This window comes from Sinohyriopsis cumingii, chromosome 6, assembly GCF_028554795.1.
Source record: "Sinohyriopsis cumingii isolate HCF-2022 chromosome 6, ASM2855479v2, whole genome shotgun sequence".
Taxonomy (NCBI): Eukaryota; Metazoa; Mollusca; class Bivalvia; order Unionida; family Unionidae; genus Sinohyriopsis; species Sinohyriopsis cumingii.
This window is the reverse complement of record NC_142966.1, coordinates 59,547,681-59,571,075: the sequence shown is the minus strand read 5'-3', so window position 1 is coordinate 59,571,075 and position 23,395 is coordinate 59,547,681. Positions and strand designations below refer to the sequence as shown.

Here is a 23,395-nt window from a genome sequence, read left to right as displayed (position 1 = left end):
GGAATAATATCAGTAGCATGTTTAAATCTGTCTTTTATGCTCAGAAATATGTATATGTGGTAATAGGGTGGGGATCTAAAAAGATTCTAAGTTTTGACTTATGGGCTAAGTACATTGGGGTAGGGATGGACCCGAGTGTCATTATCATGCATGTCTTTTATTGCCAGTTAATTGTATAATGTGGTTAATGAGTGAGGATCTTGATAAATTCTCTGCTGTGACCTATGGGCAAATTTTCTAGGGTATGACCCATTGATCCAGACTGACACATGTTGAATTTGGGTCATTGATCACACAAACCAGGCATGTGGACACAAACCAGGCATGTGAGACAAATGCTGTTTGAAATTTTTGAAAAACTACTTCTGCCTCTACAAATACACCAGGTGTGAGATCAAAATTACAAAAGTGTCTACACAGTTATCTACACCGATGTCACTGTCTTTCACCCAAGTGTCATATTTCAAGCTCTGTTCAGTGACATTTCACAGTGTCATTAGATCATCTGTCATGTAAGACCTGCTGCCTAATTGTACTAGCTGCTGAATCAGCAAAATACATACTTTGTGAGTTGACATAAACTATTTACAATTCTGATAGGATGGGTCAGTGTCCTTTATGATGGCAGCTTCATTATCAAGAACAGAAACCCACTTATGGATAATCAGTTTTGGTGAAACGACTTTGTTGCCTGGACCATTCAACTCATCATGGATAATCAGTTTTGGTGAAACCACTTTGTCGCCTAGACCATTCATCTCATCTACAGGGCCAAGTGAGAGCTTTGAAGTACCTGCAGTGTGAAAAGGGGTGTCATAAGCATTCTTATCTCTGATAGAGGAAAAGGATGATATCTCATTAGAGGAAAGGATGATATCTCATTGGAGGAAAAGGATGATATCTCATTGGAGGAAAAGGATGATATCTCATTGCAGGCTTTATTGTCCTCGATCAGATGGGATATCAGTTTTACATGCAGAGAATTAACCCCAAATCGATTGAACTTATAATGCATGAAATTATAGCAGTTGCTACAAGTATTGCATTTGAACAAAACTGTTCCATGCTGGCAATTATACAAGCCATATGATTAAGATCATAGTAAACTTTCTCTACCTTCTGTTTCAGGGATCTTTCATCCAAGAAGTCTGAATAAGACCTGGTGTGGCCTGTTGCTGTCATTTGGCAATTTTTTAAGGATGTGGCATGACAACTCCCACTGAATTGTTGGAGGGAAAATGTCCCTTTTCCTATAGCTGCATTTTGTCATGCAGAGTTAACTCTTTCGCTGAGTTCTGAATCTAGAAGCTGTCTCACACGGGCCTGGAGTTGGTCTCTCCGGGCTAAGGGGATATAACTCCCCCCACCTCCTACCTGTTCTCCTAAGGTATTGTGATTAAGTAATGTATTTGAAGAACAAACAAATTTTTCATGTAAAGTTTGCTTCCCTAGCAAATACATTACCAATTGACATTATATTTGGATAACTTTCTTTGCAACCATAAAATCCAACCCTCCCAAAGGCAAAGGGAAACAGCTCTTACAGGTTAACTTCCTGTCTACCAGCTAGATGCCAACTGGTATATCTGGTTTAGACCAGTTTTACTTTTGCTGCCATTTGCTAAGATGTGTCCTCCAGACAATCAAGTTAAAATATATGAATGTATTATTTAATCATCCACATTTCTTTTTCAGTTCTACAGTAAGCAGAATGTCATTTTATATTGTGCATACAACAAATTTGTAAAATCTGGTGAATTTATTAATATTTTTGCAGTTATCTTACTGTTCATTATTGTCACATGATTTTGATTGGAATTTCACCAATTTAACATTGCGGAGGAGAAACATGAGATGTGCCTACACATTGACACATTGGTACAAAAATACTTGGTCCAGCATTTTGAAATGCATCTCAAGACCGCAAAATGGAGAATGTTTAACTACACCTCACTTATGATTTGTCTTGTTTGAGCTATCATCTCCCCCCATATCATACATGGCTGGCAATTTATGATAACATTAACTTCAATATGTAGAGTGAATGAGCTACATACAGTATCCATAGATCCAAACTACCTGCAGTTTTGTTGTGATTCCTAACTGAGAACATTCTGTAGTCACTAGTCAACCAACAATAACACTTTTTGTTTCCTCTCCTCGTTTGATTTGTTGAGATAAGCAAAACTGTAGTACCCTATATATATATATATATATATATATATATATATATATATATATATATATATATATATATATATATATATATGTACCCTCAGGTGTTACCTGAAATACGTTGACAATATCTGCATCAAGTGTAAAAGACAATTCCTACTGCTAATGGCAGGAATGAAAGACATAACTCCAAAAGCACTGGCTGCATGGCTAAATGGAGCTTTTAAATCAGTGTACTCTTAACTCTCATAGAATCAGGTACAGCATTAACATTTCATCTCATGAAGTATGAGTGGCAGGCTGTGAATATAATGTCTTAAATTGGGACATAGCCAAGCCAGCAGATTGGCATGACCATTTGCATCAAATACCCTCACTAAGGGGAGAACTGAATCTCATTGGGTTAGTGGTAGCTCTACAGACAGTGACCACTTCCCATTCATCAAAGCACAACCTGGACCTACACATAAATTTGCCACTTTTCTGGATTCACCTAGGAAACATTTTAATGGTGAGACAATACCATATATACTTGCAGACTGTACAGACTCAGATCTGCCATCACTGTTCTGGGTCAATGCTGTGTGTTAGGAGCAATCAGTACAATAGACAAACAACATAGACCCTGATCTGTTGGCAGATTATGTGATGACAGATCAGGGTCTGTGCTTTTTAGTTGGAATCGACTTAAAAGCACATGTTTAAACAAATTGTCACCTGTTGTGCTGAATTAACACTGGGAGAAGTACATCTTTTAGTTACTCATGCTCCTACTGGGTGACACAGGTAGAGACTGGGTGACACAGGTAGAGGCAAGATGCTCAGCTCTTCCTCCTCCTCTTACCTTTTCTCCTAAGGTAATGTGATCAGATGATGTGTTTGAAGAAGAAAGCAATTTTGTTTTAGGAAATTATGTTAATTAAATTTCTCTGATAATACTTGCCAGATCACATTACAGATAATCTCTCACACCCTTTCCCATAATGCAAGCATCCCATAAGGTGTTGTTCAAGTAAATAAAAACTGGTTTAAACCCATTCATGCCAAGTCTTCCAGATTGTCCGGTAATCTTCTGATTTTAGACCCCATCTTTTAATCTTAACCAAAACTCCCAGAAAAATGTCTGCCAAGCATCAATATTTCCAGCATAAACAACATTCAGTGGACTTTTATAACTATTGTAATCCATCAGTCAAGTAGTTGTTGATCTGAAAATAACCAATCAAATCATAGCGATGATAAATGCACTGACTCGTTTATTGTACACACTTAAGTTGTTTTGCTCATCAATTTTTCAATATGAAGTAATGTGTCATGTATAACAGCTTGCAGGCAACTTAATAAGTATAAAACAGCTCTTGACCTATTTGGAAATATAATAATTTTGGTATCATATGGAAACCTATGCTAATGGATTCAAAGGATTCAAAGGAAAATATGCCATTGGAAAAAGAGAAATATGTTTGCAAGTTCAACAGTACTTGGTTAGACAAATTTAGAAGTGGGAAGCATAGTGAAAGGGGCAAAACTTTGTGTACTGCACAACTTGCAACACACACTTGAACATTTCTAGTTGGGGAAAATGATCCTGAAAAGTATGCAGCTCACAGCAGATGAGAAATCATCATATCATGTACCTGAAGTGATACAAATGATAGCAAGTGTGACAACAATTCTCCAACACAGCTGAGTTGCTACTTCAGGAATGTTATATCCTTCTACGAGGAAGTTACAGCAAAGATAATAGCTAAGTTTCTATTTCATGACCAGATCCTGAAGGCCCTTAGTTACTTGAATTCTGAGTTTGCAGATCTTGTTTCAGCATGTTGAGGAAGATTCAGACCACTGTGGAAATGTATGTGGAAAAACATCATTAATGTCATGTAACATAAATCCTAAGTGTTTCTGTTTTGAACTCAGACCTTCAAATAATTTGTGTATTGCAGCAATAAGAACTTCTCTACAAGACTAAGATGGCACATGTTGATAAAAATATAGTTTTGAGTGTTTGAGGCACTAGTTTGTCACAAATTCTTGAAGCACAGACATATTCTTAAGAAGGTTCTTATGTTATTTTTTGTGAGATTAAGAAAATAGCATTAGAAAATTAATAAAGTTGAATTAATTACCTGAATTTTTCTACAATGTACACTGTTTTTGTTTAAATTTATGACAAAACTGATCATTATGCTGCTCTCCCTTATTTGGCCCCAATCTCCATGATTGTGAACACTGATCTCCCTGATCTGGCCCCATAAAACTTGGCATGTATGGGATATATATATATATATATATATATATATATATATATATATATATATATATATATATATATATATATATATATATATATATATATATATATCTATCTATGTATGTATGTATGTATATATATATATATATATATATATATATATAAAGAGAGAGAGAGAGAGAGAACAACATTTTCTGTCTTTCTGGAAGGGTTTGATCTGAAGATAGCAAAGAAAGTTATCCTGTTGTAATGTGATCAGGTAAAACAAAATTGCTGTCTTTGAAAACAATTACCCATTTAGAATACATATCCAACCTCCCAGCCTCTCCAGTTACATCCTACTAGATCATTCATTTTGCCCCAGTTGTAACTAAGATACACACAGGATTTAGTGCCAGTCCCTGTATCATGGTAGTTCACTCCAACTGCCACATATTTGGCCAGATAACATTTAGCTCCCATAGCTAAAAATTTCAGATGGGATAGCTGGATTTGAGAGGTTGTGGTAGTGCTCTAAAAGTATTATTATTGGGTAAGCATTATTGAAGAAATATTTTATTTGAAAAAATTGATTTCTCCAATTCAGACCATTTGCACTCTAGTTTATTTTATTTTGGAGTTGAGGAATGTAGACATCATCCAACTTTTTTAATCACTGGTTGATTGAGCTTGCTATGGGGAGTAACTCTTTAATCTGCAAGATGACATATGTTCAAAACTAGCTGCCAAGGATCAATGGGGAATGAAGTCGATTCAGAATAAATGGCCAGGAATTTTGCTGCTCATTCAGAATACTTTGCTCCAACATCAGAAATTATACTCAGAGCATCTAACCTACACTTGCAGGAGGGAAAATCATTACTATAGACCTGAAACATTTTTAGTTTATCACACTGTTGCTGAAAACTTTATTTATGGTCTCTTTTTGGTAGGAGTATAAATTAATTTTCCAAAAGCCACGAGTTGGAATGACTTGAAATTCCAGTTGATCCATGTTGGCATATATTCTGTTTGTTAGCTTTGAAGTCCATGAACTCTGTGTGTAAAAGAGACAAATCACATCTGATGTTTTACTCTTTGCTGTTCACCACAAAGATTTAATTGAATAGATTTTGTGGAAATCAGGTATGTGGATCATTTGCAGAAAGATTCCCAAACATTTCCTGCAAATTGTGTGGGGATATTTTTGTAACATTGTTTACCTTCTTTAACTAGTACTGTATACAGCAATGTGAGTGTGGTGTGTAACTTAGGTGATTTATGCTGCAGATACATGCTTCTAAAGATAGCATCACACAATTGACTTTTACTTACATCTAATACTTTAGCCAGAAAAAAGAAGCAGTAACTATATTTTAAAGTTTCTTAGCTCAAGTTAGTTGATTTTGAGTTATTATTTTATCAATTTAATGTTACAGGGGAAATTCCATACTACATAGTGCGTAATTCCTGGGGTACAGATTATGGGCATGATGGCTATCTCTACGTCAAGATTGGTAATAATGTGTGTGGTAAGTTTCTGTCTTCTTTGTGCACTTTATGTTTTAGATGTTGTTGTTGTTTTGGATTTAATGCCATCTCTCGGTACATATTGAATATACATGCTGGCCAGCAATACTGGTTGACAAAAAACCCATGAAAATCCCAGTAATTAATACTGACCTACAGAAGTTACTGACAGGCTTTCTCATGTATCCACATTGGCCAAGCTTGAGACTTGAACTAGTGTGGACAGGTGTGAGATGGCAGTGATCAGTAATGGGGAGTGCTTAACTCATTTGGCCCCAATACCGCCTGTAGGCGTGATGAGGCTGTACCCTATTTCCAAGCTCAGCAGCATCAAAGTCATTTAAGGTACACCAACGTGGGTGGTATTACAAAAAAGCAGACAGATATAGCTCTAAAATGATACCAAATAATCTGGAAGTTCTAGTTACACTACAAAATACAGAGGGAAAAACCTCCCTTTTTTTAACCCTTTTTTTTCTTTACCCAAAATTCGCTTGTGGTTGGAATGCGATTTTGTGTCTGGATTTTTTAGACCTTTTGGCCTCAGCTCTAAGGCAGACCGGTTGGAACTGCACACAGACAGGTGAACCTTTGCAAAAACTAGGACAAGGTGGGCATTTGGAATAAAAAGCAGTCTCCATAGGAAAATTATATGTCCATTAAGCAAAAAAATAAAATTTAAAAAAATCCAACTTTGACCCGTCTGCTCATGCACAAGCAAAATAACCAGTGGAAAATGATGTTTCTAATACAACTAGGCATTAGTCTCATGGAAAATCTGTTGAAAGCCGATGTATTGCGATGTATTCAGAAACAGCACCCCCCCCATGTCTTTCCTACATGCATTTCAGGCAAAAACGACAAAAATCTCTGGGGCCTAATAAGTTAAGCCCACCGTGCCACCTGGGGCCCCTCATGTCACATGTTCCAATAATTGAAAGCAGATATACATATTTCTCCAACTGTCCATTTTTTACAGTAGGATAAGAGAAGAAACAAACATGTATGCTTTACTTATAGGTCTCAAATATACAGATTTTAATGGATTATGTATATTTAGGATTATATTATTTAAATGCAGGTTAAATTAAGTATTACATGCCAAGAGTGTCATACGAGAAAGGCTATTTTTGTAATTGCAAACAAAATTATTAAAACACAAAATTGTAGCTGTTGAAGCATATGACCCCTGTAAAGAACTAACCTGGAGGGTCCAGATCCTTTATTCTTGCATCTCTACATATGTATGATCATTGTTTCTAGTGTAGAAAACAGGTAAAGAATATCTTGTTGTATTTCATCACATAATTGCTGTCTTTCATCACATGACATGCAAGCAGTATCAACACATCAGCAAAATACTCATTTGTATCACCACTTGAGCATTCTTTCACATTAATGAAGATAAACATTAATTGCAACTAATTTATACCCTGAAATGAGCAGCAGTTGAAATTATTGTCTAGAAAAATGGGGCATTTTGCAATTGACCTAGTTACATGTATGTCTGTAATTCAGTTTCATACTGAAAAAGCCTTTGTTGTGATTGACTTTTTACACATTCATATCCTCATTATTATTATGAGAAGAAAATCAATTCTAGATCAGTGTTGAATGGATGACTATCATTATTTTGTCTGTCTGGTTTAATCTTAGGGATAAGAGTGGACTTAGTGACCTTTTCACATTTGTATCTTTTCATTAAATAATTCAGACATGCTGTTTATGTTTAAATTCAGACACACTGTACATGTTTAAGCATCATAAAAGTTTACCCTGAATTTTTAGTGTAAATCTAATTTTGCTCGTTACATCTTAGGTTTGAAATTTTCAGTGTGTGTTTTGCTGTTTTAAAGTTGCACCAGTATTCACAATATGCATTTTGACTTTGACCCTAATATTTTGTTGAGAAATATAAAAAACATAATCCTTCATTATGCATAGGGGTTGGATAGACACATTTTATCCTCAGGATCACAATTTTACATATGACAATACACAAATCCCTGTATATGACAATACACAAATCCCTGTATATGACAATACACAAATCCCTTTTTCTGATGCAAAGTTCTGATCCTCATTCAGAGTTTTCCTATTCTGTCCTTCACAAATGTATATGGATTGTTATTCTCCCCACTTTACTATGGGATCAATCTTAAATCTTTAAATCATTTATTTAGTTTCATTAGACCTTTGTCTCCCAGATTATTTTATAAAGTTATTTGACACTTGTTCTGTATATTTATGACAATATCCATACCTGTAGCTGTGATATAAGGAAACAGCACCTTTATTTGTGGGCAGAAACTCAAAAAGCCTTGTTTCTGTTTTTAAATCTGACCAGAGAGGGGGCCCCCGAGTGGCCAAGTAGTCTAAAGCGCTCTCCGTTATGGATCACTGCCATCTCACCTCTGTCTGCGTGGGTTTGAGTCCAGGATTTGGCCAATGTCGGTATTTGAGAAAGCTTACCAGTAGCTTCTTGTGGGTTGGTGGTTCTTCCCAGTGTTTTCCCAGGTTCTTCTCCACCATTTATACTGACTGCCATGCATAGCCTATTGTGTGCTGAAAAATTGCATTAAACCCCATAACAACAACAACAACTGACCAGAGAGTGGGTTTCCCTGTCCCCTACCAGAGAGTGGTTTCCCTGTCCCTTACCAGAGTGGGTTTTCGTGTCCCATACCAGAGAGTGACTTTCCCTGACTCCTACCAGAGTGTGGGTTTCCCTGTCCCCTACCAGTGCATATCATGGCTTTTCTCATTTGTGTGGTATGTATGCCTAACAGTGACGTACAAATACCAGGTTCAATACTTGGTGGCAGAAATGCTTCTGTCTGTTGCTACATCTTGTGCCACAATCAGTTTTCTGTATATGTCAGTGATGTCAGAATTGCAGTGGAACTAGATTAATGTAGAATTATAGAGGGATTAAGGGTTGAATCTTCAGGTGTGGAGAATCACGAGAACCCTAACAAAACAGTCTGGTAGGTTCAGATCGTCTATTTTTGTTATAAGTGTGTATATATGTCCAGGTTCATGATCTGATTGGGCCATACTTTGTCTCTATCCAGTTATATGATGCCTTGACAAGTTTGATCTTCACCTGTTTTTAATCAAAGGCTGACCATGTTCTGGCCCATTTTTTACTTATACAATATTCTCTATCCATCATATATTGTGTCGTTTGTCAGCAATTTTTGTGAAATATTTTACAATTATGCCATATTATTGAAGCCATAAATGTCCGAATGTATTATAGTCAATAGGGGTTTAATGTAAATAATGATACAAATTACCATGTTTTTTAGATGTGGTTACAAATTGAAAATTTGGTGCATTTCTTGCAATTAACACGGCTTTTAAAAAATAGTATATTGAGAGCTTTGGTTTTATTTAGAAAATTAAACAGTTAAATACCTAAATAAATAATGTCAACAATGCCTTCAATAAAATTGAAATGTACTGAATACTTTCCTATTTGTATCCCAACAGGTATTGCGGAACAGGTTTCAACTGTCACTGTGCATTAGACAAGAATAGACAAGAACATAAATCTTGCACAATACAGAAAATTTGTTTCTTACATGCAATATATAGTACCATATATACTCTTGCATAAGTTGAATCCAAATGCAAACATCATAGACCCTGATTTGGCAATGCTTAATGCATTGATATATCAAAGTCTATGTTTGTTCTATTGATTACTTCTGACAAACTGCATGGATCCAGATTTGCTGGCACATTATGCAATGGCAGATCTGGGTCTATGCAGTTTTGCACTTGGGCTTGCCTCTTGATCAAGTATATATGGTATCTTGGCAATATATTTTTATGAGGAATTTACATGTTATATTTCATATGTGGATTTACATTGTCATGTTCAAGTTCTTGCACATCATGCTGTTTCATTAAAAAAATAATGTTATCCTAATTTGTTACAACAAATTATTACATAAAATAACTGTACAATAAGAAATATTGTTCCCCTTTTTTTATACTTTTCATTGCAAAATATTATTATCTCAGAAAATAAATAACAATAAAAACCACAAAGAGAAAAAAGTTTTTATGTGAAACAATTTTGGTGACAAGTACACATATCAGCAAGTGGTACATTCCATGATAATTAGATAATTATATATAAAGTCTTGATTGCTATTAAATCATTCTGGCCACCCAAAAAAATATTTAATTGTGAAGACTTTACTTAGAGAAAATGATATTACGAACACACAATGCCTTCCTCCTGTTGATATATCTCTAACACAAGTTTTAAACCTTGCAGAAAGTCATGGCTATGTTCTACTCGGAAATTGTACATTGAATATCAACAAGTTAGGCTCGTTGTTATGGTATCTCATTACCTCGGAACAAATGCATGCTACATGTTTTAGGTTTATTCATTTGTGATGCAACATACATATTTGTTACTCAAAGAGTATTTTTTTAACAAAAGTTGCAGCCATGTAAAAGATAGCAATGTTTCAAATACTGCTGTTTAATTTTGTCAGACAAAGCATAACTAAAAGCAACCAATTCCAACATTTCCTGCAAGACCATTTAAATTAATGGAGTGGAAGTGTTTTAGATTTTATTCATCTTGCACTTATCACTCAGGACATGCACTTTATCATAACAACACCAGCCGATGTCCAGTCAGGTAAAATTTAGCAAATGTTCACAGGAAATTACTACTCTGTTGATTGAGTTTGATCGCCTAACATGGAAATGCTACTATCAACTGTTAATAGCAGTCCCTACTAATGGTGAGTTGTAACAGCAGCATGAAAAATAGTTAATAATTTAAAGTTTCCAGGGTAAAAACTAGTCAGTCAACAAAAGTTTTATTTTGTAGTTAGGTATGATGGTAACATTTGGAATTGGATCAAAGGAAATTTAATATTTTTAGATATTAATACTGTGAATATGGTAAGTGAATCCAGAAGACTTATCAGCTGTATTTGATTTTCTACATGTTTGAAGCAGGCTTCAATGTACCTTGGTCTATTGTTATCTGTATTTAATTTCTATTTTGTGCTTGACCTTTGTCCATAATTGGGGGTAGGAGTCTGGGCTTATTAATGTGGACTAAATCACCATTTTGGGATTATTGTGGATTCATTTAGTGGCAATTTGTATTACATCATTGTAATAAATTAAGATTGTCAGCACATCAACACTCTTCCAGACTATTGGCAAATCAACACTTTCAAGATCGGAATTCATTCGCAACGCCACTGGAATTCATTTGGAATACTCTATATGTTTGGACCTGTCATAGAATTTTTAAGACTGTTTGTGACTTAATTCACAATACTCAAGTTCTTTTTAAATTTTTACTTTCATATTCCATGGAAATACATTATTTGATGAATTTTACAGTACTATATATTTGTAAACAAAATAGTGGAATATCTATATGAAATAAGAAACTTGTGCCCAGAGTTCATAATATAGTTGTTCTAATTGAAATTGGTACATAGGTATTTGACCTACCTTATTTAATAATTTACAAGTTGAATCCAGCTGCAAGCGACATAATGTGCTGGCAGAGCAAGATCTGTGTTGTTTGTTCTACTGATTTCTCCTAACAAACTTTATACCAGAGAACTCTTTCTGCATAGCCCAGGGTGGCCAAGTGGTCTAAGGTGCTTGTCTTTACTGATCACTGCCATCTCATCTCTATCTTGGTGGAACCGAGTCTTAGACTTGGCCATTGTGGAAGAAAGCTGGCAAGTAGCTTCTCATGGGTTGGTGGTCCTTATTGGCATTTTCCTGACTCTTCCTCTACCTGTTATACTGGCTGTCATGTATAGTCCATCTTGTACTGAAAAACTGCATTAAACCCACAACAACCACCACCATCCCTGTCTTATATTTCCTTGCTTCAACCAGGTTTGCAAGTAGACCATTTGTGTTCATGGAAAATGAAGGATTCCAAATAAATATTTGTGAAATCCAAACAACAGAGGAAAGAAAACCTAATGCCCAGCAAAAACAGAGCAGTAAGTTTGATTGCAATAGCAAACCCCTCAATATGTACATGCCAAGATCATTTTCCAAATACAACAATGTTACCTGCTTTGAAATACAAATCGGCTGGCCCCTGTACTTCTGATTGATACAAAATGACATGTGATTACTGACTGCATCTTAAGAAAGAAATTATTGTATCAACATATTGGTAAGTCTGTAATTATAACTTGTATGGGGAAACTTATGGGGTGGGGTGGGGGTGGATTGTGATTGTACAAGGGGTGTGGTAGGCTGTTCCACTGTCACCATTGCAAGGAACTGATATAAGTAGGTGGAACATTTTTATATTAGGCAGTCATACTGAATCTGTGGTAGGCATGTCATTGCACATGAATATGAGATAGATTTAATCTGATTGGATGTCTTTTGAGATAGATTTAATCTGATTGGATGTCTTTTGATGCCAGAACTGAAAATGCATAGACTCAGATCTGCTGGCACATTAATCTGGGCCTGTACAGTTTGCAGCTAGACTTGACTTGTGAGAAAATATAGATGGTAATGTATGAATGCATTATTATGAATACTGTGCCAAAAATATCACATATTTGAACATAAATGTTAATAAAATGTATGCTGCTTTATAAAGAAATACAATAAAGGTGCTATTTCATATTGAATAACCTTTTCCTGTTATTATTTAATGCAATACTTTCATGAAAATTAAATAGGGTTTCGTTGTTACTTATTCCTCCAAATTGTATGGAAATATTAAATTTCCATTAATTCATAAGTCATTAGATCATATTAAATTTTGTTTGGCACTTTATAAAAGTCATTTAGAGCAAATGTTTGCAAAGTGATGGTTGGCTGGCTTTAACAGCACTTTTAACACATTATTGGCTATATCATACCAAGGAAATGGGAGATAAGTGCCTTTCCCAAGTACACAATGGGGTAACTGATCCAAGCTGTCTACTGGACCCATAACTCTTGCATTATGAACTTTGGAAACTTGGCCACAACAGCTATCATTTGTAGTAAAAAGAACCATATTTAAGCTTTGTTATTTCTATGAAACATAAGCACATTCCAGGACAATACATCACCAATCAAAATGTACTACAGTCTGCTTCAGCAAAATTCAGCTTGTAAATATCTAAAGTTCATATTTAAAGAAACTTTAAATGAGGTCAAAAAATATTGCAACAGATTTATTTAATTATTTACATCCATCTAGTATAAACAGGAAAAAATATCCAACAACATAGTTTAAGTCCCCTTTTCTAAGTACTGATCTCTTTTCTTCATTCCATATATCTAGGTAAAATTTTTGTTTTAGTGAAACCATTGCAACAGCACTGGCAGTTCAATTTTCAAGTCTGGTATATTTGTTACTTTACATTTTCAACTTCTGCATAGGAGACTCGTTTAACACTGGCAGATTACCTAGATTATTAGAGTGTCAAGAATTTTATAACTGTTCCACAGGATGAAACATTTATAAGTGATCCATTGTAATTTACAAGTTATCCACAGTGCAAGTATTTTATATGTGATCTAGAGTGTGAAGTATTTTATAAATCATCAACAGTGTGAAGCATTTTATAAGTGATCCACAGGTGTGAAGCATTAATAATTGCTAGACAGTTTAAAGGAGTTCATTTAGGGTTTATAACAAATAGAATTTTTACCCCAAAACATTATTCCATGTTGTGAACAAATTATAAAAAATGGTAATGCCAGTAAAAGATACACATACATAATATTATGGAATTGGTTTCTTACAAAAAAAGATATGAGATATAACTGCTATATTTTAAGTCTATTCAACAAAAAACAGATTACTTTCAGAAAATTAGAACTAAAGTACATTTGATTTATTACATCATGAAATACAGTCACTTTGTCCATCAGTCAGTTGATAATGAAATACTCTACATCTGAATGCCTTGTTTAATATTATAACATGAATTAGCACATTTAATCAGAAAGAAAAAAGATATAACATTTTTTACATGTTATATCAATCATGATATAAAGATGAATGATGAATACACTAGCATGGAATTAAAAAGAGAAAAACAAACACAAGGTTAAGGTAACAGGTTTATTAAAATGAATAATTACATGATTATCACAGATTGACACAATATAAATTTTTACACAGCTCACATTTACTAAAATACACATTTTCCATGTACCATAAATACTTCCTTACAAGCCATGTCCAACTGCAATCAACATGAACCCTGATCCACCCTCATATAATGTGCAAGCAAATCAGGATTTATGTTTGTGTTCTACTAATTGCTTCTAATGAACTGTTCAGATCCAGATCTGCCAGTGCATAATGCAAAGGCAGATCTTGGTAGATGCAGTCTGTACTCAGACTCTAGTTTTAAGGAAGTATATATGGTACTTCCTCCAGAGTAATATTCCAATTTTTTATTGGCACACACAAGGTCCTAGTGGAGGCCTATGTGAGAACAAAATTAAGGGTTACATAAAGTCATCTAATCTTTTAAGCACATGCAGTACATTAATTGTCAAGAACGATAAGTTCTAATATGAGGACAAAACCATGCCTGTCATGAATGATAAGTCCTAATATGAGGACAAAACCATGCCTGTCATGAACGATAAGTCCTAATATGAGGACAAAACCATGCCTGTCAAGAACGATAAGTCCTAATATGAGGACAAAACCATGCCCGTCAAGAATGATAAGTCCTAATATGAGGACAAAACCATGCTTGTACTCATCAACTGGATTTACTTCTGGTAGCTCAGTACAAGTTTACTTAATAAATGCATAAATAAGGCTCAGACACATACGAATTTTGCACCCAATTAATAGTGATGCAGATTATAATTTAATTTTTTAGATGATATAAAAGTTGTACTCAATGGTCTTAATATTGTAAAAAGTATATGACATGCAAAACAATATCAGTATTATGCTTTGGAACCTGACTTGCAAACATGGAACACTTAAGAAATTAAATTTCAAAGATGAAACAATCTACTGTCCTATATATCCTATTGTTTGATTAATGTCACTGATAACTTTATTTTTGCACTTTATTTTCATATAGGCAACATCTTTCATTAATGCATTTATGCTTCTATTTACATAACATTAGGGATGAAAAGCTGGGTTAAAACCTCTTGTTTATTGTTTATGCAATGAAAAAAATGTAAAGAATAAATAAACTGGCACACTGGGCTCCTTCAACAATAAAATGTCACAATTGACTGTTGTTGTGCTCGTAATACTTCTATTAGTTGAAAATAATTTTGTTTGGTAGTATACTAAAACATGCCACCAGAATATGAAACAAATCCATGATAACTTTTCATCACAAGCTGACCAATAAACGTGAGTAATGATGCTTAATGAACAAGAGCACCGCAAACAGTAGACTATATGCCCCCCACCCCCGATGTGGTAAATAGTATTGTCATATTTTATGTAAAACCCTCTTGCATTAGTCAGATACTCCAGCACTAAAGATGTAGTAACTGTCTAACTTCACCACTATTATGCTGTTGCTAAGCAACACTGTCCTGTCTAGCAATACATGTACTAAATCAAAAAAGTTTTTTTAACTAGTCATTGTACACAGGAGTTTGGAAAGTTTTATCATGGGATGTACTACAGTTATGGATATCATGGGAATGTTTGCATTTTCCCTAAGATGCTGTGTGATTCTGAGTTTCATAGATTAATCTTTTACTTTCCTGAAACCATTTTTCTTCTTTTCGGTCTCTGTGACCTTGGTCTTTCATTCTAAAATCAGTAGGTACCTTTCTTGTCTCAAATAATGCCATCTACAAGGTTGGGTCATGGTTTGCAGCAATGAACTTGAATTATTTTGTGCAAACCATTTTCTCTCGAGCCATGATCAGTGACCATTTAATCCCCACATCAATAGTCGCTGCCTTATCTCAAATGCAAGCAATCCACCAAGTTCGGTCAAAGTAGGTGATAAAAAGTTAAAAAGCATGTGGAAGAATTTTTCTTCTTAGAGTCACTGTGACATTGATCTTTTGGCCACCAGCACATTAGTTGTCTTTGTTATCTCAAATGCAAGTAACTTATAAAGTTATCTAGTAGACAAGTAAAGTTATTCTGTGGAAACAGGAAAGCTTTCCTCTTTCAGTCCTCGTGACATTAACCGTTGCATGTGAAATGTACAGGTTTCTTCCTTGCCTCAAATGCAGGCAACTTACAAAGTCTGGTAATGGTAGTTTATGAAGAACTTAGGGTAAGTGTGTGAAAATGAAATACAGATCAATGAGTAATATCTAAAAATGATATTCTACACTTTATTGTCATAAAAATTTATCTTTAACAAGTTTATATTCAAAACTGATTACTTGATTGATTTGTTTACAATATCTAAGAAATACCTGCAAGCTTTATTATTGCACTGTGTCATGATACCAGGCCTAGGACTTTTCTTAAAACATTATCAAATTCATTTGAGAAGTTTAAAATAATGTTTTGTTTAACTTGAACAAAAGACCGATTCTTGAGGCAGAACTGCTTCCAGTTTACAGGCTTTATAATCCATTGTTTCATGAAAAAAGCTTGAAATGAGATCATGTGTAAAACCTTAACTACAATGAAAGCATAATATGACAATAACTCTGTCTGAATCTGGTAATTTCATGGGTTCTTTTCACTGATAGCAACAATAAAAGTGCATGGTAGAACAATCATTTAAAGTTTTAAATCATCTGAAGTAACATTTCTTGTTCTATAATGGTTTGTTGACAAGAATTACTTTAAAACGTATGAGCATTTCTGCAGACTCCGCATCCAAGAGCGAATTCCTCCCCAGTGGGTGGATGCTGCACATGAAGAGGGCACTCCTCTCCTTCCAACTGCTTTCCCCTTGGCCCTGCAGGGCAATGTGGCAGGTCAGATTTATTTATACTTGTAACATGCTGGAAATCATCATGACAAAGGTTACAGAAGTGGGTGGTACCAAAACAGAAGAAAACAGCAACGGAGCAGCAGTAACGACACTTGTATTCCAAAAAGTCTGTGCCGTGTTTTGGACACATCTGTGGGAAAAAATAGAAAATACTGTTTTAACATCAATCCCAAAAGACCACTGTTCCAACCTATTATGGTTAAGAGTTGTGGTAACAACATTAATCTATTAACCCACTACATCATCTGGTGGGGGGGGGGAGGCAGTGGTAGCTTTGCTGGTAGAGCATTGAACTTGTAATCTTGGGTCATGTGTTTGATTTTTAAAGTTCCAACACCAATGGAAATCCCATTTATCTTGGGACATGTGCCCAATATTAAAAAAGTGAAACCCCCAAAAAACTAACCCTCAAAATACTGGAGTCCGCTCAAGACCTTTTTTGCATCCCAAACTTTTCCTTCTTTACTATCATTTTTTTTCCCCTTCAGCAAACTGAAACATCTAACTCTGAATACTGAAACAAATTTCAATTCCAAATTAAAGTTTTACGCATAAACAACACCCTAGAGAAATGCAACTCACTGAAAACTTGTAAATGTATTATAGCTTCCAAATTCCTGACACACTCTAAATTTACAGTTAGCAAGTACAGTAGCAGGCTTATCAATGAGACAAAGACCTGGAAAATATATTGAGTGCATGTGAGGTTAAAACAATACCTGATATGCACATCAACACAGATTATGGAATCTGAAGTCTTTGTATCATAAAAAACAGCCAGCTGTTGAGGTGAATTATTAACAATGAATTATTTAAAGTTAAGTAAATTTAATAAAGTCTATGGTTATCAAATTATCATCTACTCTTGCTATTCATTAGTATACATGATCACTAGAACATTTTTAAAAAATGTAATACTGGGGCTAACCAGACATGTGGCCTTGATTTTGATGCTTTGCTGAGACTGACAAAATGTATTCTGATTTACCTAATTGACTTTCAATGGAGAAAAATCATTATGTACATGTATTTAAATGTGTGTGAGTGTGATTTGGATTTATAATGTAGTTTAAAAAAATTTTCTCAGTCATATCGCTATGATATATACAGTGTGGCAGTTTATAGTGATGTCTAGTACTGGGTATCATGCTGTAGATATGTATCATGATGTCCCACCCAGTCACATTATCCTGACACCAGGCCAACCAGTCCTAACACTAATCTCTTAATCCTGAGCACATAGTGAGGTAGCAGCAAGTTTTTTTATAAGTCTTTGGTACGACTTGGCCAGAGTTCAAACGCATGACATCCCACATCCAAGGCTGATGCTCTAACAACACAGACAAATGGAGTGTTTGTATTTAAGTGATCATGACTGCCATTTGCCTTCACTCACAAGCCAAGATTTCAGAATGACTGGATTAATCATAATAGGATTGATTTATCCTCACAGGATAAAATCAGTCGGATCAATGAATATGATTCTGTGCCAAAGTGAAGAAACTTGGGGAAAAATTCTAAGATATTCTAATGAAAATTTAAAGAAAATGGAATTCTGCAAGAATGAATCTGAAAACAAAAGTAATGCAAACAAGCATAATTTAAACAATGCTTCTCTCTCATCGCATAAGCACTTTGAAAGAGGCATTTTTCCACATCTGTGAAACCCTCAGTAAACAGAAAATGATAAAACTGAAATGTGAATTTTACTTGAAAAGACTTGTATAATTGGTATTTATTTCTTAAAGTCTTGTCACCAGTAACATATTCAATAATCAATATTTCACCAAACTTATATTTACAGTGAGCTGTGATTTTTTTAAAAGAAAATGAAACAAAATATATCATTTCTTATTAAATGTTGCAAATTTCAAGATATTGTTTTACATTTTCAGCAGCAACTGCCATTTACAATTATAAAAAGAATAATATATCAAGGTTTAATTTACCAATTTTGAATGCAACTCAAGTACCTTTAGCAATCGGGGACTTTTCTTGGGATGGGGGATTTTTTCAAAGAAAAAAAAATGGATTCCACACCTGCCCCCCCCCCTCCAATATTGAATTAGAAATATGGCATCCAGAGTGAAACAAACTCAGCCAATTAGAGCCAAGATCATTTCATTATATGCATGGATCCCACTCATTCCAACCCACTTTGGATAATGATGATCTAAGTCTATCTTCAAAGTCTGATGAATTCAAATCAGAAATATGGTCTCCAGATTAGTAACAAATTCTGTCAGTCAAGATGCAAGATATGTGGAAATTTGAGCTTAACAGATCTTGATGAAATAAGCTTATATTCCACTCTATGTCACATGCAGGGTCATAGTATAATCTCACTTTAGCTTATATTAGGATCAGCTATAAATATGCCTCTTGCAAATACTTCCATAAAGGTGTGTGTGTGTGTGTGTGTGTATGTGTGATAGGTAAGTTACCTGAGCTCTGGAAACATCTGAGCATCCTCCACACACAAGTTCCCGTGGATCATATTCCTCTCCAACTCCTGCCTGCTCATCGCACCGAGCTTCACCACCATAGTAGGCCTGAAGAAAAGAAAATCCATACAGCAACAACTTACTTGGAATGAATGCTGCTTTCTCTTTCTGACCTTAAGGATTGACAGTGGTTTTAGATTTAAATTTTCAGGCCCAATGTGTATACATCTCAGTTTTGAGTATGCAATTGTATGTAAGTATGCAATTTTATGTAAGTAAGTAAATAAAATAGAATAATGTAAAATAATGGTTCATATTTTTATCATAATTTAAAAAAAAAATTATAATCTGATTTTTAAATATAGAAATAGTTTTAATAATTATAACTGATCTGTTTATCTTACAGTTACACTTGTATTTAGAAATTATATAAATTATAACTACAACAACAAAACTACTACAATTAATGTCTACATTATATATTATTTTTCAATGTTAATGAAATTGCTGGCATGCTAAATGCCAAATAAATATGAATTAAAGATATTTATATGGTGAAGTTGCCTCTGTTCATACTGCATTTCTGTAAAATGATTAGCAAATATTAAAATGATGCAAATCTAAAAGCTAATTATATGACATATTTATGAATTAGAGAACTACATATTTAAGATTTAGACATTTTTGTTACTGTACTTGTGTATTGCTTTATAATGCATGCAGTCATTTAAGTTGTAGGTATCTAGAATGGTGTATGAAGTATAGATACATGTCTCAACTGTGCACCTTAATATAAAACAATCAGTCTACAGCTCACATTATTTCCATTTCTATTTGTAATCATCACTGACTTGGCAAAAAAAGAGAGAAAATACTGTCATCTGTTGTTCCATTAAATGAAGTCTAAGCATTAGCATTCAAATTTGTAATGCTATTTAATGAATTTCAGAAAAATATTCTGAAATAATTTTTACTGACACTGCATTTTTTTAAAATGTGTGACATATAATTAACAAAGAAATACATATCCTATTTATATTACATTTTTATGAATCAGATAGTTGTATCTCCTTTAATTTGACCAGTTATAGCCATTGGTATCTTGTAAGCACTATACATTATAGATTTACTGACATTTTTACCCCCATGAGCATCCACATAACAACGATGCATCTTACAAGGTACATTAGGCTACTTCATGTACTAAAATAGCATTTTTTAAAATACTGCACTTGCCCTCAATGACATTCATTTGTCCAAATTATAAAAGTTTTCGCTCAAGGAACATGGCTTTTTTTAATATTTATAAGCTTGAGGGGATTAAAAATTCCTCAGCTAGATTGAGCCAGGTAAATTTGTTCTAAGTCAGGAGGTGGGGTACAATTCGTAATGGACTGCAGACAGCAGTCTATGGTATAATCCTAACCAATGAACAGACAGGACAAGTTTGGCAACTGTTTTCCCAAACCATATTAAAACAATCAAAGAAGGGCCAAGCACAGCTTTCATACAACCAAACTGTGAAAAGGAAGCAAGTGTTGAATTTTGGATAGCAATGATAGTACAGAGGAAACCTTTATCACTACATGTAAAATATGTTCACTCCCTCTTAGCTTGTTACCAAGATGCAAACTGTACCTTGCGTGATGACTAGCTGTGAAATATTAATTACAGCAGGATCTATGTTGTTTTACACAACCTTGATCTCCCTGGTCTGATGTTATCACAATGCTCTGAAGTCCCCATTAGTCTTGACTTCACTAGGAGGCATTAATTCTGTTTACACCAATATTCTAAATCAACCATTGCTTCCTGCCAATTGTTTTACAGTACAGCTAAAGGGAATTGTGCAACAGACAGTGTGTATAATCCACACAGAGACATGTACCTGAAGCATTATTTTGTAAGAAGAAAATCACTAAAATATAAAAAACAGGAGGAGGCCACATATTAAACCTTGTGGAACAATATAATGTACAGGTTTGTCACTTATGAGCAAACCATTTACTGTGAAATTTTAGTACCTCTCTCTGAAATAAAATGAAAACCATCCAATAAATTTGTACTTTCCCTAGAAAAATAATGGCTAACTAAGTCAAATCTACCAAGACTGCACCTAACCTACAAGTTTTCCTTCATCCTGGGCTTTCAGCACATTATCATCCAGTGAAATTAAACCCATTACATAACAGTAGTTGGACACCAATCCTGACAAACTGACAAGAAATAGGTTGTTTACAAAGAAATCCATGCACATGATTTTTCATTTCTTTGGAAAGAGTTGGCAGACTTGAAGCTGGTCTAACATTGTTAAAATCAGCCATAATCCAGTTTTGTGAATTGGGTCGAGTTTAGCTACCTTCCAATGGTGGGGGAACTTCCCAGATTTACTCCAATTAATAAGGTATTTAATGCTTTCTGCTATGACAGGACAAACTTCTTAAAAACAAAGTCTTGAACCAATTTGATTCACCCCTATTCCTTTGACAAGTCAATTAATTAGCTATTTGAACTTAAATAATTTCAAGCAGTGAATCAGGGTTTAATTTCTTTACACAGTAGGATTTTTGTACATCATGATTTGAATTGGCTAGTATTTCTTTTAATTAGCATGTATATTTGCAAAATAGCCATTAACAATATCAGCTGTCTGATAATAAGTGGTGATATTCTGTCCGTCTTCTGAAAAACCTTTATCATTACTAAATTTTGCCACTTTTATCTGTCCCAAACTGTCTTAACATTTTCCAAATAGAACTGAGAGATGTAATTTTCTGGCTGTAAATTTTCTTACCATTTCTGATCATTTTTTTAACTTTATTCACAACAACTTCTATTTCCCTGCATTTCCCCTCGTCTTAGTTCTCTCTCAAGTTCTCATGGCACCGTAAATATCAGATGTAAGCCTTTCTAATAAGACTTGAACTCACATCCTACTGAGCAAACTCTGTTCCAGGAAAAACATTTTATGAATTTGAGTTCTTAAAATTGCAAAGTTTTATCAAATTAAACTTAATTAAAATTGAGTCCACTTTTAAGAAGATGCTGACCTTATTACACTTATAGCAAACATAATAGGCATATCTGTCCATGGCAAACCCTGCAGGGTCCTGAAAGAATCTGGCCCCATGGGTAGTGATGGCCTCTGCCTTGTGAAGTCCTTCATACTCCAGTCTCATCAGTGCTTTCCTCTGAACATCCTCGTAGAGCACCTGGATTGGCTTCAAGATATCCTTCAGCACTGGATGGTTGACATTACTCTGAAGAAAAAAATGTCTGATTCAGTAACTTACTGTATTCCTGTCCCTCATAAACTACAAAGTATTTGACAGCTAAATGTAAAGACACGTCAGTAAAGGGCAGACAGAGTGATATAATCAACAGAAAGTACTGTCAGGTAACAAGCAGATCAAAAATACACAGGATTTACAGGCCCCATTTGTAATTTTTTATATTACATGTACCTATGAATAACACAAAAACTATACTACCTGCCTTAAAGATGATGAGTGGATCTAATGATGTAAGTGACTACCACTTAATCTTTAAACTGACATTTCCCTCTCCTAAAGAATGAATGAGAAGCTAAATACAATATGCTGTCATATATTATTAGAACTTTCTCAAATACTCCCAACTATTTTTGAAGAGGAAACCATCAGCTCAAGTAGATTTAAAAGGGTTATGGTTCCATCAAGAAGAAAAGTTGTACCAGTTTAAGGTCACCATGGAAGTAACAGATAATCGACCCAACTAACCAAATGGTTAGCAAGCATCATAAATTATGAAACACGAGTCATTAAAGGACCTTGTATCCCTCATGTACCCTATCGAAAGAGAAAATACCTCTGAATGTTCATACTACTTGTGCTAGTAGAACTCACAAATTTACATATACAGTAGTCCCCCTCTTATAAGGCCACCCCTAATGCATCAGGGAAGTGGCCTTATAATGAGGGTGGCCTTTCTAGAGGGGGATGATAAATGCAAATAGTAAATACATATAGTAAATACATATGAAGAAAGTCACAAGTACATTTAATTCTAAAACATTTAATATTTTCATTAAAAATCACATGCATGTT

The 23,395-nt window shown here is 34.5% G+C and overlaps 2 protein-coding genes across 7 annotated transcripts in view; one reads left to right on the top strand and one right to left on the bottom strand.

The window, feature by feature from the left end:
* The window catches only part of LOC149797038 (cathepsin O-like), a 42,669-nt gene extending 30,066 nt beyond the window's left edge, over window positions 1-12,603 (top strand). Inside the window, exons 8-10 of one of the 4 annotated variants that reach the window (XR_016421763.1) lie at window positions 1,129-1,387; window positions 5,848-5,940; window positions 9,434-9,451. Coding sequence is in view for 1 of the 4 variants with exons in the window: in XM_089961698.1 (XP_089817824.1) it covers window positions 5,848-5,940; window positions 9,434-9,471 (131 nt within the window). In the remaining 3 variants the exon portion in view is untranslated. Of the gene's footprint in view, window positions 1-1,128; window positions 1,388-5,847; window positions 5,941-9,433 lie in introns of those variants that run through there. The other 3 variants (XM_089961698.1, XM_089961699.1, XM_089961700.1) reach the window with 3 other exon arrangements.
* Window positions 12,604-14,016: 1,413 nt separating this feature from the next.
* The window catches only part of LOC149797036 (E3 ubiquitin-protein ligase MYCBP2-like), a 340,499-nt gene continuing 331,120 nt past the window's right edge, over window positions 14,017-23,395 (bottom strand). For all 3 annotated transcript variants that reach the window (XM_089961694.1, XM_089961696.1, XM_089961697.1), the window contains 3 exons: window positions 22,361-22,570; window positions 19,311-19,418; window positions 14,017-16,996 (listed from right to left, as the gene is read on the bottom strand). In XM_089961694.1, coding sequence (XP_089817820.1) covers window positions 16,715-16,996; window positions 19,311-19,418; window positions 22,361-22,570 — 600 coding nt within the window. In that variant the 3' untranslated portion in view covers window positions 14,017-16,714. The remainder of the gene's footprint in view (window positions 16,997-19,310; window positions 19,419-22,360; window positions 22,571-23,395) is intronic.